The 16,051-nt window shown below is 36.3% G+C and overlaps 1 protein-coding gene across 1 annotated transcript in view; it reads left to right on the top strand.

The window, feature by feature from the left end:
- LOC117299910 (rho-related GTP-binding protein RhoN-like) overlaps positions 1-16,051 on the top strand; it is a 30,697-nt gene that overhangs the window by 2,400 nt on the left and 12,246 nt on the right. The window contains exon 3 of the mRNA XM_033783502.1: positions 12,734-12,843. Within this exon, the coding sequence (XP_033639393.1) occupies positions 12,734-12,843 (110 nt within the window). The remainder of the gene's footprint in view (positions 1-12,733; positions 12,844-16,051) is intronic.

The raw sequence follows: 16,051 nt of genomic DNA, 5'->3' as shown, positions 1-16,051 counted from the left end.
ACTTTTTTTACCTTGAAACAGCAATTATTAATTGATATATAAATAACAATGAAATAACTGCTATGTCAGTGGTTTTCAAGTTTTCTTAAAATGGACTCCAAAAATGTGTAGCCATGATCCTTGCTGACTTACTGTGCACACCAACAGAAAAGTGACCCGTCATTTCATATTTTGTCAGAGGGCAGCCTACATTGGCCAGGTGTTCTAGTATTGCTCCAGCTGAACCCAGGTCCCCAAAATCTAAAAGAATTTTAATTGGTATTTAAGTATTCTGTCAGAACTCGTATTCATTTTCATTCAGTTTCGTGGATAACTTTGCCCAGAGCTCTGTTTAGGAAAAAATAATTATGTTGTTCATTAAGGAGGAATGCAATCACTGATCCCTTTCCATGGAATGTTTTGAGTGTCATTTGGTCACCCTTACACAAATACAGCTCTAACGCCCCATGTGTTTGTGGACTCCCCCAACCACCTCAGACCCCATGGACATATGTGTACATTTTTGGCATTGTTTGCCCTGTGGTCAAGTCTGCTGGAGATCTATATATAGTAATTTTTTGATTAGTACAATTGAAACAAAGGATGTTTTCTCCTAAATGAATTCAGAGGTAAAACAAAATTAAAGGGAGGCATTTTTTGATTGACTTACAGAAGTGACTTGAATGATTGAACCTCAAAATTTAAATCAAGGTAAACCAAACAAAAAATAAAGCAAAATATTATTATTATCATTATTAAAGGCAAAATACATATAAGAAAATAAATTTCTAGATTAAGTTCTGAGTTTACTCTCCAGTGGCTCTCATTTCAAAGAGCTGCTGAAAAATTAAAGTAGGAAACCAGTGTTATCATTGCAGTCTGGCTACCTTAAAAGCAGTGGACACTATTGGTAATTACTCAAAATTATTATTAGCACAAAACCTTACTTGGTAGCGAGTAATGGGGAGAGGTTGATAGGTTGTTTTTTATTTCATTATTATCTCCCAACTTTGATGACCGATTGAGCTTAAATTTTCACAGTTTTGTTATTTTATGCATATGTTGAGATACACCAAGTGAGAAGACTGGTCTTTGACAATTACCAATAGTGTCCACTGTCTTTAACGCCAATCGAAATGTCTGCGAGAAACCAACCAGTGTGTAGGTTACAGACTTTCAGTTTCACAACTTCTCTTATTACTCCAACCATGAAGGGGAATAAATCAAAACCTTGGTGGGTGTTGTTGACTGTAAAGGTACAGATCATGTCTCCCTATATATCAGCATGTAGTCAAATGTTGGCAGCTGAGCCAAGAATTTACTAAGACTACTGATACTGGATGCTCTTGACCCAAAAATTGTTATGTCTGTGGGATTGAATTGACTTGAAAAATTCCAGTAGTATTTGCCCATCACGTTTTCCATTACAAGACAGAATAGCCACAAGCTATTGGATTGTTTTGAGAGTGCTGAAGGATCCCAGTATAATCACAGATGATAGTTTGGGGTTAATTAAAAGAAATACTATACATTTTAATTATGAAGCTTTTTTTTGTGGAGTGGTTGGACTGAAAGTAAACATGACAGGGGAAAAAACCTGTTTTCCTTTTTAATACTTGAGCAGAGACTAGGTGGAGCTGCACCTGAGTATGTGGATTTTGCACTTTGATCAGACAGTGATTTTAAACCACTTCATTTTGAACAAGATTATTAATGACTTGATGATTTCTGCTGGGTGAAAGATTAACAGGTTGGTACACAGTATTTCATTGACATTGCCATCAGAGAAAGTGCTCTGTCAAGAGATAGTTGTTTTCCCTGGGCAGCAGAGGGGGGTAAAGGTCACCTTCAAGCCCATATTTTGAGAGATTTGTAAATAGTGGTTTCAAGAGATTACCTCCACCCAACTTATCCACAAGAAAGCAAAACAAACAACATCTCCAAAAACACACCCACATAAAAATAAGCCACATAAAATTGAATGTCATAAAAACTACAGAGCAGTACGTAGAATTTCGATGGTGCAGACATGCACTACCTTGTTGTGGTACCTGTGTATAATTGAAATCTCTCTTTAGGTTGTGTTGGTTCTTAATAGAGCATGCTTTGGTGTAGACTAACAACTAAACTTTTTTATCATCAGATGCTCTGAATGTCTTTGATAGGAGGTTAAATTTCTTCTTTAAAATTTTCAGCATGTAAAATCTCAGACATACTTTATCACAGGGCAACATGTTTCTTTAAATTAATTTTTTTGTCAAATAAACAAATGCTGTACCAATGCAACTCAATATCCACGAATGCCACTTTTATGGCCAACCTAGACTTGTTCTTTTGAAAGCTGCCTGATCCATATCCGATGCTAGTTCTATACAAAAGAACATCTGGAGCTTATAAGAAAAGCAGAAAAAAAATCATCCCTAAAATTTAAGCCCCTGGAAAAAGGACTGTTCAAACAATATTGTGTGGGGGTCTTTCAGGAAGTTATGAACAAAAACAAAATTGTGTTTGGATTGTAATGGAATGCCAAAGTGTCACATTCTTTGCATGGTTGAAAACTAATCCAGAGAATTATAAGGGTGGAATATTTACTGTTGGATTCTGGTTCATGTTACATTTCACACATGGGAAAGTCTGTAAGTCTGTGGTAAATCGTGCACAGTGTTATTCTGTTTCTTCAATTTATAACTTGGGAAAACTCAATTTGTAACCACTGGCAGATTTGACAACACTGCTGTAAAACAAAAATACATGTATGTTTGTTTTCCAGAGCATTTGAAGTAATTTACAAACTTGGGAGAACAACAAAATTAAAGAAAATAAACTTAAAATATAAAAGTGTTGGGTAACTGTTCTGCAAATTTTTAATGAAAATATAGGATGTATAACTCTTCATTGATATATGAGGAGGTAATGATTTTTAGAGACTCGTAAATACATATATAGGGCCGAAATACCTGCTTTTCCTGGTATTATGGTAAAATTGTATTTCGCCATCTACATAAAACTACCTGGTTTTAAAAAATTTAACAATTGGTGCAAGTTTTGTAAATGAAGCTGATTTATCATGGTTGTTTCCTTGTAAAAAAACACCACATTTGCTCTTTTAAAATGTGTGATTGAAAATAATTACATACAAGACAAAATTCTTAACTTCACAGAATTCTGTCTCCCTATAAGCTGACATTATGACCTGCACAGATTGGATAGCTTTATTATTCACAACTGTTGTGGTGATTGATATGAGAGAGTTTCAACTTGACATCATCTTAAAACATATCATGTGCCCTTTGAACCCTAAGGTCCTTTATTATGGGTTTTACTTTCCATAAATTATTTGTAGAGTGTACCCTTTTCAAGCTTGAGGCAAAATCTATATTTTTAGAAGACATGGCAGGTTTTTATTGGCATTCTGAGTCATATGTGCCTCCAGGGTGAATCCCACATTTGGAAATGAGGCCAATATGAAAAAGCTCCCACAGAGTTCGTAATTTGTAAGTTTTGATTTGGTTTTGGGTTTAAAAACCTCAGGACCCAAGGGGGCTGAATAGTTATTGACTATTTTGGAGGGGTAAAACCAGATTTGTCAATAGCATTGTAACCGGGAAAAAACAAAATTTCTCCCCTTACAAGTAAGTCTTTAGGTGCAAAACTGTGGTAACCTTTTTTATTCAACAATTTTGAATGTTTGTTCCAAGTTCCAAGTTGAAACTCAGCTTAAACAAACCCTCTTTTAGAAGTAATAAAAAAAGGAAAATTCTCACACAAAAAAAAAAAAAATAAAAAATACTTGTGACATTCCCACTCCCTCACTAATTTAATCCTTGAGTCATTTGAAAAATACCTTGATGTTCTATAAAACAGCTATTATATTCCTTTATAAAAACAACCCTACACTGTTACAAGTGTCAACCATAAAAAAAACCAATACTTTTGAGTGAAAATGACATCCCACAGTGAGCTAATGATAACATTGAAACTCAAATATCAGTGGTAATTGCTCAGTTTCTGTCCGAGGGACAAGTGCTGCGTGAGACCACGACCCAGCGGTCAGGACAAGCTGGACATGTGTTTCGCACGGTAGCGGTCTCGGGCCAGTTCTCTGTTGTTTCATTACAGTCGATGATGAATCATGAATCATGGTATAAACATGGGATTCCCCTGTATGCAATCATAATAACACAGGCTGAATCCAATAACATCAGACGGAGGTTATTCATTTATAAATGCTGTCTAAATAGTTGAAACCTTTTTCAGACAATCTCATAAACTATTAAAAACTACAATGGCTGAGTCAACAAGGTGGGGTGTTTTTAAAATCAACTATTTTAAAACAGTTGTAGCTTACAATCATTATAATTTTTATACACCAAATCAATGCACTTTTTTCCTAAGACAAAATATTTTTTATTTTTCAATAGATGACTATTTCAGTGCTACATGTATTTGTTGACAGACAAGTTATGATCAACACAAATCAATAAAAAAAATTTTTTTTTATGAAATTGCATCAAATGTAAACTTGCATACTCAAAGCTTAGATGTTAAAATTATGAAGAAACAAATATTTAATTAAAGGGGCAAACCCAAGCAGAATCTTGAAGAAAACAGAAATTCTCAGTAGATGGTGCCAATTTCTCATGCGCAAAACAAAAGGGAAATTCCCTCATGGCATGTTTGAACATTGCATCACATGTCATGAGACATCAGTTCTATTTTTAGGAAAGTCAAATTTCACCCGAATTTCCATCATTCATGGCAGTCCTCTGTGGTGATTCCATTTCCCTTTGATAAAAAAAACTGTCCTCACAAGTTTTGCTTTATTTATAGATCCGATTTTCTCTGAAAATCAGAAGTTTCTAATTTGCAATTCCCTCTCCCCTCATTGAACAGGATATTGGGAGTGTACATTTTGCAACAGTTTTCTGCACTTAGCATATTGCTTAACACCAAAAATGCTGCTTAGCAGAAGCAAAGAGTACCTTGTTAAGTTTTAAAAGTACAGGTGCTAGGAACGCATTGCTCAAAAAGGACCATATGGTTGAATCTCAAATAGGTCTCAAGTTGTCTTCACACATAAAATTTCTCACCCTTTAAAGCATAAAAGCTGATGAAAAGATCACTTGATCACATCTGTTTCAACTTTTAAAGCCAGCCACAGCACTATACAAATTGATGACAGAGTCTCCAACCAGAAGGTTGGACACACCACTTCCAGTGTCAAATTCTTGCCAATCATCAAATTCTCGCTAGCTCCAAATTCTCCCTAGCGCCGTCGCCAAGTCTTAAACCTCTCAAAATGCCTCAAATGTCTGCTTGAATGGGAAGCATGCTGGTGTAGACATTGACGCCAATCCTGGCAAGGACTAATATTACTGGGTTCACCTAAGAGGTGATCGCCAAAATTAATATTTTAGGAAAGTGCCATCTGGGTCCAATTTGATGTAATCATAAAACTTTAATAGACCTAAGTGTACACAAAATCATGCCTAGGTAGCCACACAGGTTAGCTGCAAATTTTGTAATTTGGCAATGAGTTGAATGTACGTGCACTTGAAAGGCAGTGGACACTATTGGTAATTACTCAAAATAATTATAATAAAACCTTACTTGGTAGCGAGTAATGGGGAGAGGTTGGTATAAAACATTGTGAGAAACTGCTCCTTCTGAAGTGGAGTAGTTTTCGAAAAAGAAGTAATTTTCCACGAATTTGATTTCGAGACCTCAAGTTTAGAATTTGAGGTCTCGAAATCAACCATCTAAACGCACACAACTTCATGTGACAATGGGTTTTTCTTTCATAGTTATCTCGCAACTCTGATGACCAATCGAGCTCAAATTTTCACTGGTTTGTTATTTTATGCATATGTTGAGGTACACCAAGTGAGAAGACTGGTATTTGACATTTACCAATAGTGTCCACTGGCTTTAAAAGGCCCAAGCTCAACTCTGGAAAATACTTCCATGCCATGAAAACCTCACAAAACAGAAGTTTGCAACTCATTTCTCTGACCATAAATCTTGTAGTCATTCATCCCTCATTCTTGTTTTTGCTAATGTCACCACCGACCATACAGGATATAAGATACCACCATCTTTATTAATCAGCCTCCTAAAGCTTCCTGCTAAAATTAATTACTCAACAATAAATAGGTTGAGTCATTAAATGTGACAGACAATAAAATCTAACGATTTGCATAATAATGCAAGCAAAGCCTGTTCTACCAGCAACCAGTGATAGCTATATTATAGGTGTGACTCATAGTGTCATTTCATTGTTTCTTTCAATCAATATTCATAGAGTTCGTTTTATTACATCCTTGTTTTTGTTTTATATTTTCAAACCAATCGATATTATTTCAGAATATCAGAGACGATATTTAAAGGCACTGTACCTTTTTGGTAATTGTCAAAGACCAGTGTCTTCACTTGGTGTATCCCCTCATAAGCATAAAATAACAAGCCTGTGAAAACTTGGGCTCAATTGGTCATCGAAGTTGCGAGAAAATGATGAAAGAAAAAAACACCCTTGTTGGACGAATCTGTGTGCTTTCAGATAGGAGTAAAAGACTTCTGGCTAGAAGTCTCTTATTATTTTAGTGAGAAATTACCTCTTTCTCAAAAACTATGTTACTTCAGAAGGAGTTGTTTTCCACAATGTTTTATACTATCGACAGCTCTCCATTTCTTGTTACCAAGTCAGTTTTTAAGTTAAATATTTGTTTGGAGTAATTACCAAACGTGTACCTTTCCTTTAACTGGAGTTGTTTTTCATGCAGATAGATGTAAAGAATAATCCATGGATGTATAAAAACAATTTAATTGAATATCCACCTGAAACATCTGAGCTTACCAGATTAAAGTTACCAGCCAAAATGGCATGCCATGTGTGACTGGTTTCTGACTTGTTTTTGCTAAGCAGATAATCTTTAGGCACTTGTCTATGAAATTAAACCTGCTCTTTTCAGAGCCAAAACAATTCTCATGGACTTTCTAGAAGAAACTAACGCATACCCGAAAGACTTCCAACGATATGCCTACAAATGTATTTATTTCAATCATACAATTAATTTGATTAACTAGGCAGTCAATGTAACTATGGGCCTATTACTTGACTAATTATTTGAGTCTCTGCTAGGGTCAAAACGTCAGGCCAATAACTTTTTTTTAATTGATATCATTGGTCCTTTTGATTGGTAAACAGTTTGCAACATCTAATTCTACTTTCTCGCGAAATAATTACTGATAAAAAAATAAGCTACAATCCGTAAAACGCCTATCTTTTCAAGCCACCTGCTCAACTAAAAGGAAATGTTAACCTCAGTTTGTCTGCCCTCTCCCTCCAGTCACAATGAAAACCCATTTTAAGTCCCATTGCTTTGGCATTATTATATTAACCATACTGACCTTAATCCTATATGCTATTTCAATTGAATCTCTTGTCCTCCAATGTGTGCTCAAGTCTTTTGTACCAGGGCCACATGTTGTGTTTGCTGCAGTTGTTTGCGGAATTTAGGTTCACTGCAGAATTAATTTGCATTATTTGACCAAGTGGGATTGACGAAACCTTACAAGTTAAGGCTGGTAGGCTGGACTGCCAAAAGCACAACTGGTTTTGTATTTACTTAAAGGGGGGGGGGGGGTGTTGTATTAGGGTAATAGAGGTTACTTGATCCTAGACATGCTAGATGGGAAGTCACCATGGACCATAAATACAAGGTATTTAATAATCAGTGTTGACGTAAACTTGCCAGTCAAGAGGCTTTTGAAGGTCCTTTGAGTCATCGATCAAATTAAATTAATTTGTTGAACTGAGAGACAATTTAGCATGACATTAAAGAACTAACCCGACAATCTGAGCTAAGGCGTCTGTAAATACATCCATATTTTAATTTAATTGAAAATCAAGAGATGCGTTCACACTAACTCAAAACTTAGGTTTTATACAATCATTTCTTAGTGATTTATTTTCATATGGTTCCACGGAATTTGAAATCAAATACATGTAAGGTCAATGAATGCAAAATAAATATCCATATTTAATGAGCACTACACCCCCTTCAATTATCAATGGATTCCAATGGTTGGTTGAATTGTCATACACACCCCCTTCAATTATCAATGGATTCCAATGGTTGGTTCAATTGTCATACACAAAATTTCTGGTGGAAAGAAATACTCAAGATAAACAAATCCTCGTTAAAAATACAACACACTCATAAAAATAATTACTTAGAACTGAATAGAAATCTATGCTTGACAAATTATACTGGTGGTAAGACATAATACTCAACATTTCCACATGCCTCAAAATCTCTCATCTGGAAAGCCATAAAAATCTCGTACTTTATGAAAACTAAGCCATCACACCACCAGCATCTCAACACTTGGAGATCTTTACAACATATTAAACGCCAACCCAAGGACACTGTTACTTCACTGCACTCTTTTGGCCATGACCCTTTGGGTGGACAATAGAAGTACAAATCCAATTTTATTCCAGACCTGCACGCTCCATATTCAAGTGCAATTAATATAATACTTGTGAACAAATTTCTAACATCTGTTAGCAGAGCTGCCAACATTTGCATCTTGCAGGTTTTGTACAATGTAAGGAGATATTTGGAATTACATTCAACATAATCAGATTTTTTTCTTCCATAATCAGGATTCAGGAAGATTTTAAAATTTGCTCACCAAAACATTGAAAGATTGGTTTCAATTTCAAGGAACTTTCTGCTGAATCAGGGAAAATTGGCAGCTCTGGTTTGACGCTTGCAGCTTGCACTGTGGCCATTTCCAATGGTTAATTTGGGGAAAGAAAGTAAATGGCCTGAAACCGGCACCCCTTGTATAGAAACCATTGCTTATTAAAGCTTCGTCTATCGACCATCTGCTCCGAAAGTGTACATTTTCAAATTACCGAAGGAGCTTACAATGTACAGTAAGGCTGCAAGCTGAGACATTCTTAGAAACAGATACCTCTTTATAAACTAATATTAATCGTTTATTATTGCAATCGAGTACATCGTACATGACAAAGTAGAGACAGCTTATTAACAGAAGTTGTGCACATTGACATGGCTATGATGAATGCGTGGTCAAATTGCGTTTTTGATCAAACTTGTGAAAACACCCAGAGCAAACATTGGCAATACCAAGTCCAAGAACAATTTGATAATATCTCATTACAATACTAACGTCAGTAGAGATTACAATATTTCTCTGCCAACATAAACAATGTTCAGAGAGCCAGTGTGATTTCTGCATACAGGGGGGAAATGTCAATGGCATTTAATTACAATTAATTAACTGTCTGAGTACACCGCTGTTACAAATGTCATTGACATTTGTACATGTGATATACAATAAGCCTCACCATTCAGACTTGGCGTCAAGTAGAATAATTCTATTATACGAGGCAATAACAAAGTGTGCATCTTTGATTTATGATTGGGATTGAGAACTGAACTTTTGAAAGGTGTGACTTCCCTGAAGAATAGCTAGGCCCAATTTCATAAAGCTGCTAAGCACATAAATTTGCTTATTGAACTGCTGACTGGTTTCCTTTCAAATCCCTCATTTCTGCTAACCAGCTTGATTAGTTAGACCCTGGTGGAAGATTGATTTATAACTTGTGTACCTCAAAGCCTATTTACTTTGTTTTTACAAATTTAGTTGGACAAGAGCAGGATTTGCACCGGGAAATGTCTGAATTCACATGCCAGTACTCTACCAACTGAGCTATACCTATACCAACCTATTGCATCAGTTCATGGAGGTTCTGATGTCCCCTTTAAAAAAAAAATATTTGTGGGGGGGGGGGCACTATTTAGTAGAAGACATTAACCTCTAATACTGTTGACATTAAACTGTCGTTAACCAGAGGACCACGATGGGCTACAAAAATAGGAAATCACCTCTTCTTAAATTACTAAGTAATATTCCACAAGAAAAATGGACTTTAATAGTTCAACTCAAAACTTATAAATTTATCAATATCATCAATAAAAAAGGGGTGTTCTGTTTACGAGTTCAAACAACAAACACACACCACCAAGCTACACAATTACAAACTTAACAATGGGTATGGAAACATATTAACCAGTTGAATTTTTTTGAATTCAAGCCACTTCCGGCATCAGACTTCCCCTTATAAAAAGCGTTCATCCTGTCAGGGTGTTTGGAAAAAGAAACAGTTGCAGCAAGAACCTGGGAGTAATCCACTAATAATAAACCAAGCCCCAGGCATCAAGTTATGTACCTGCCAGAATTCTCACAGTCAATACCTAATCCTTTAATTAGCTCCCAGTTCAATGACAGAACAACAATGAGGTGGTCTTAATGGAGCTCTCAACTCCTCTAATTTGTTTAGGCTGCTAAAACCGCAAGGCTATTGTTATGTTAATGTGATAACCTGTGGACTGAGGGCCAGCATTGCCACTGCTAGTATATGTTTACTATGAATAGAAAAGGTTTTGAGCATAATTGAGTCCATATTAGAATCCATAATTCCATATGAGGTCAGGCAATTAACTTCTTTTTTTTTGCATAATTCCACAAAGCAGACAAGCATTATGTTAAAAATGTGATGAACAGAAATTATATAGGGGTGGAATGATTATTTTAATTAGCCAGGATCAAAGCCAAATATAACTGTACAGCAGAAAATGGTTCTTGAAAAGTTTTGCTGATTAGCACAATTTTGCAGGTAGTCACTAAAAATAGTTAAACATACATGTAACGTGGTATTTTGGCTGGTGTGGTAGTGGTGTTAAGCAATATTTGTCTGTGCTAAGCATTTTTGAATCAGGTCGTCATTTGCGGACATTTAGGAAAAAGATCATCCACTTTCAATATAATGTTAACAAGTAGCATCTGAGTTTGAAACAGAGCAACAAACATTACCAGAATTAAACCCTCTATACTGGATGCAGGCATGATATTAGTCTTATCAAGTATGGCAATATTGTATTGAGAACAAGAGCTGACCACCATGTATTTGTGGCAACATTTTCAGGTGTTCTAAAATTTCCAAGGGCCCAATAATCGGAAATCAGACTTAAGTAGGAAGAATTTCATGGATAGTAAACTGGATGCCATGTATTGCTTACTGCTTGGCAGATTAAGTTGATTGTCAGCTTTTGCATGATACTAACCACTGGAATGTCACATTAAAAACTGTGATGATCCCTATACACCATGAAAGCCAAACACTCTCTTTGAATGAGATTGGATTTCACAGAATCTCTTTATCGCTACACAAAGCTACTCAGACCATACAGACCTGAGACCACAGATAAAGGGGATTATTGTGGCATCCATAGTGTTTTTCTTAAGTTGTCATCACCGAATCATCTTAGTCTTAATTCAGCTGAGTGAAAGCCAAGACTGTCTATCAATCAAGGTATATAAGTAAAAGGCACAAAGGATTGGTGGAGAGAGCAATTCCTAGAAGACTCGTAGCTGTTTCATAAATCCATGAATCCTTTGATTAAACTGTATTTGTGAACACTGTATCATTGATAGAAGATGTGTAAGTAGACATGTAGTCTGGACTTCCCTTGTTTGACATGCTTTTGAGATCACAATATGCAGTCAAACAATTAGCCTATCCTTTTGATTGAGTGCCTCAATTTCAAAGAGCTGGTTAAGTAGAAAATATTGCTTAGCATGTCAGAACAGCTAGCAACATTGAAATTGGGCCCTGATGAAAATGTTGAGACTGTTGTGTAGACCTGTTATTTAAACATGATTGGTTTACTTTCCAGTCTATCAACAGGTGCAAATTAGAGAGGTGGTTTTATCCTGGGTAGAACTAATTTTACAATTGACATTTCTTCTGATGTTCTGAGCGCTGTTTTGCTAAATCTTCAGATATAGGAAAATAAAGTTTGTACTTTCAGCGTTAGATAAACAGTATGCCATGTGAAGCTATTTTAATTGATGTACAGACTTGTTAATGAGTCAGACTGATTATCATCACCAACTTCCTGTCCCGTGGATTATTTCAGGGTTTTTGGCTTAAAAAGCTGAGGTGCCACAATGCGCATATCCTTGACATTTCAACTGCTGATTTTCCTTTTGACCTAGATTTCCTCTCAATAGATCTGTTCTTACGTAGTTTTTTTTATAACACGAGATCACTGCTTCTGCGCGAACTGCTGGTTACCCGACATGGAGTAGAAGTCGGCAACCAGCAGTTCGCGATCTCGCCATAGCACCGCCACAACTCGACTATCTCACTGCGTGGGACCATTAAGACTTATCCACAAGTTTACTGGCCTACAGGAAATGGTAGCATTATCCACTTTGACTGTGCTTCTTTTCAAGGGTGGTTAGAGACTGTCGTTTGATATTTCTTTCAAAGTGTTTACAGAGTCGATTAGGTTGATACCTGATCGGGTCAACACCCTGTCGATAGCATCTCATAACACGTGTGGTTTGGCATTCAATAATATAAAATATTATGTCACATTTGCTTTTCATTTGAAAAATTAATCAATTCAAAATAAGCAAAAGTATGCACAAAATCCCTAAAAAACACATAACTTATTTTTTTAAAATTGTTTTCCTAAAACACTACCACTAAGTTTGATTGATTGTTTTACACAGTTTATGGTCAGGTTTATATAATGGAAAGTCCATTGTAAGCCAGAGGATGGAGTGGAACTGACAAAAGTGTTGCAATAGTTTGAACTTTAACAACAGATATTTAGTATTTATCATTATCTTTCTGCTATTTCTTCACCAGGTAAACCTGAATACGACAGCGTTCGACCGCTCTCATACCAAGAGATTACAACAACTCTGATATGTTATGATATCAGCCAGCCTCACACACTACAGAGTGTCCTTAACAAGGTATGAATTATAACACGTCATTCTACTCCAAAATGTGTGTTATAGTCCTTGTTTGAGATAAAGGAACTTGGACCCAATTCGCCAAATCTCCAATACTCCGAACAGATCAACAAATCCGGTGTAGAGTATTGTGTTGTGAAAAAAAGAAGTCATCAGCCAGACATGCCTTGTGATGATCATTGTTTGTAACCTGCTCCTTCGTATAAGTTTTTAAAAGTGACAAAAAAGCGGTCTCAAAACCTTAGTGTGCTGTGTTGTCATTTTGCCTATGAGTAAATCAAAATATTATGCCATTAACCAATTGTTTGCATTTATATCTTAAAAATATGTCCTTTTGGGTGGTAAGCAGTTTGCTACTTTATCAATGCTTTTTCGTCAGTGCGAAAAAATTGCCCTGGAGAAATTGTTTGTTATTCTCATTGCACATGATTCTGCCTTTACACATGGAAAGGAATGCTACAGGTGGAATGGAAGTCATGCAATCGCAGGACAAAATTATGCCCACCCATTTCATTCAAGTATTGCCATATGCAAAGCTTTTTGTTGCCTTAGAATTGTTGCAGACCCTCTGTTCTTTTCTCGATTGTCTCCATATGAGTGGCACATTTCTACTAATTTTAAAGAAGATTAAAAAATGTGCACTGATTTGTTTCCTTCCCTTTAAACCAACGATCTAATTCATCAGGACAATCCCCTGTCCTGACATTTCAACTCGTCATGTGTCGAGTGAATGGTACTAGAGTCTGGGAGACATTCAGACATAGATATGCTATGTGAACTATTCCAGGGTGCTAGGGAGTCCCTAGCAGGTAGGGACCCTTATAGGGCAGGTCATGTTCAGAGACCAATGGCAGACGCCCTCTCCCAAATCCAAAAGAAAAAGGGGTTATGTTGCTGATTTCCAACAAAACAAGCTACAAAATTACAGACTCTAACCAATGTCGTAGTATGACTTATAATTAATTCTGTTTTCACATTAGATATATGTATTCTGAGCTGTCCACAAATAAAAAATCATTACATAAATCCAGGCTGGCATCTCACTATGAAATTCAAGAATTAACCCATGTACCTAGTTTAGTCTGATATTACATTAGATTAACAACAAACTTGGAACCGTGTATCCTTATTTGCACCACGATTGATGAAATAGTAGCCATTTGTCAAGTCCTTTGTGGCATCATGGACAGCTTCGTAGAGCCGCGATCCCAATGCGACTGAAAGGGAAGACCACATGATACATGAGTGGCAAATTCAGCACTCGACTCCCGTGCGTGGTCTCCTGTTTCAGTCGCTCCGCTGTTTACGAAGCTGTCCAGTCCACAAAAACCTTGACGATAGGCTAATGAAATAGCTGATATGAGACGAACCTGAACCTTAAGCGAACCGGTTACCGCTGATATCTCATTCATCCTTGAACAACCCTGATATTTTCAATATCAAGGACTCTATGACTCATCCATCACGATAAGTAACGTCACGATAGTTTATAGTTATTAAGCAATCTAAAGTAATACAGGATTGCTAAGTAACATTGGGTGCGAATGTTAATTAGCTTCAATCTCAGGAAACTCATTGATAATTACAAAGTTCATACGCATACTAGTCATCCAGAGAGAAATTTCAATCTGAAAAACTGTCAAAGTTGAGATTATAGCATATTTAAAGGCACTGGACACTATTGGTAATTGTCAAAGACCAGTCTTCTCACTTGGTGTATCTCAACATATGCATAAAATAACAAACCTGTGATAATTTGAGCTCGATTGGTCATCGAAGTTGCGAGATAACTATGAAAGAAAAAGCACCCTTGTCACATGAAGTTGTGTACTTTCAGATGCTTGATTTCAAGACCTTAAAATCTTATTCTGATATCTCAAATTCGTGGAAAATTACTTCTTTCTCGAAACTACGTCACATTAGAGGGAGCCGTTTCTCCCAACGTTTTATACTATCAACCTCTCCCCATTACTTGTTACCAAGTAAGGTTTTATGCTATTAATAATTATTTTGAGTAATTACCAATGGTGTCCACTGCCTTTAAAGCTCTCCAAGTACTTGTCTCGCTTATTTCCATTGCTAAAGACATATGATTACCTAATTATTAGCTTCAACTTTCAAAAGCTCATTCATTACAAAGTTATAGAGAGATATTTCTATCTGAAAAACTGGGGCAATAGCATTTACTTCCTACATGTATTTGTTGCTTTTGCTTATTTTGATTGCCGCAACTCGAATGAGCCTGTGGGTTCTATGAACAGCAGGCACCCTATAATTCTCAGGTTGATTTTAGGGTGTTTATGGGAAACTATATTTTATGCATATGTTGAGATACACTAAGTGGGAAGACTGGTCTTTGACAATTACTAATAGTGTACAGTGTCTTTAAAAACATGGACATGTTGTCATGTTGGAACATGGATACCATCTGTGGCAGGCTGCATCTATTATATATGTGGAATTAAGGATGAGATTAATAAGTGCTACAAATTTGTCTGACCATTCAAGCAGTTAATGATGACAGGGTCTCATCTGGAGACGACTGTAGAGTGAAATAAATTAACAATATTTTCTTTAAAACAAATTTGTCCCAGCTAATGATCTGTTGCGTGTAATGAAGTACATTTTCACATCTGTCTTGTTTAATAACACTGGACACTATTGGTAACTACTAAATAATTGTAAGCATAAAAGTTTGCTTGTTAATGAGCAATGGAGAGCTGTTGGCACAAAACATTGTGAGGAAACGGCTTCCTCTAAAGTAACATAAAGAGATAGTTTCTCACTCAAATATTTCGATCTGATAATTTGTTTCAGGCTGAAGCCTTTCGTAAACATCTGAAAGTACACACATTTGTGCAACAAGGGTGTTTTTTCTTTCACTATTTTTTTTCTCTTGCAACTTTGATGACCAATTGAGACAAAATTTTCACAGATTTTATATTTAATGCACATGTTGGAATACACAAAGTGGGGGGGGGGGATGTACGTGTGCCATAGAAATCAATCCGGGAATGCTGCGTGCTTCATTGATGTACGCGTTTAGATGCGCATGGTTTGCCCCACAAGATGGCGACTTTCATAGCAACAAAGGCGTTATTCAATAGACCTTTATCACGCTGTCACCATCTTGGTCATGTTCCCTGTTTCCATAACAGAAATGATTGCTAACATTCATTGCGCAAACATGGCACCAGACTTTTATTTT

The sequence above is a fragment of the Asterias rubens genome, chromosome 15 (assembly GCF_902459465.1).
Source record: "Asterias rubens chromosome 15, eAstRub1.3, whole genome shotgun sequence".
In the NCBI taxonomy this organism is placed as follows: domain Eukaryota; kingdom Metazoa; phylum Echinodermata; class Asteroidea; order Forcipulatida; family Asteriidae; genus Asterias; species Asterias rubens.
This window is presented reverse-complemented; position numbering and strand designations above follow the sequence as displayed.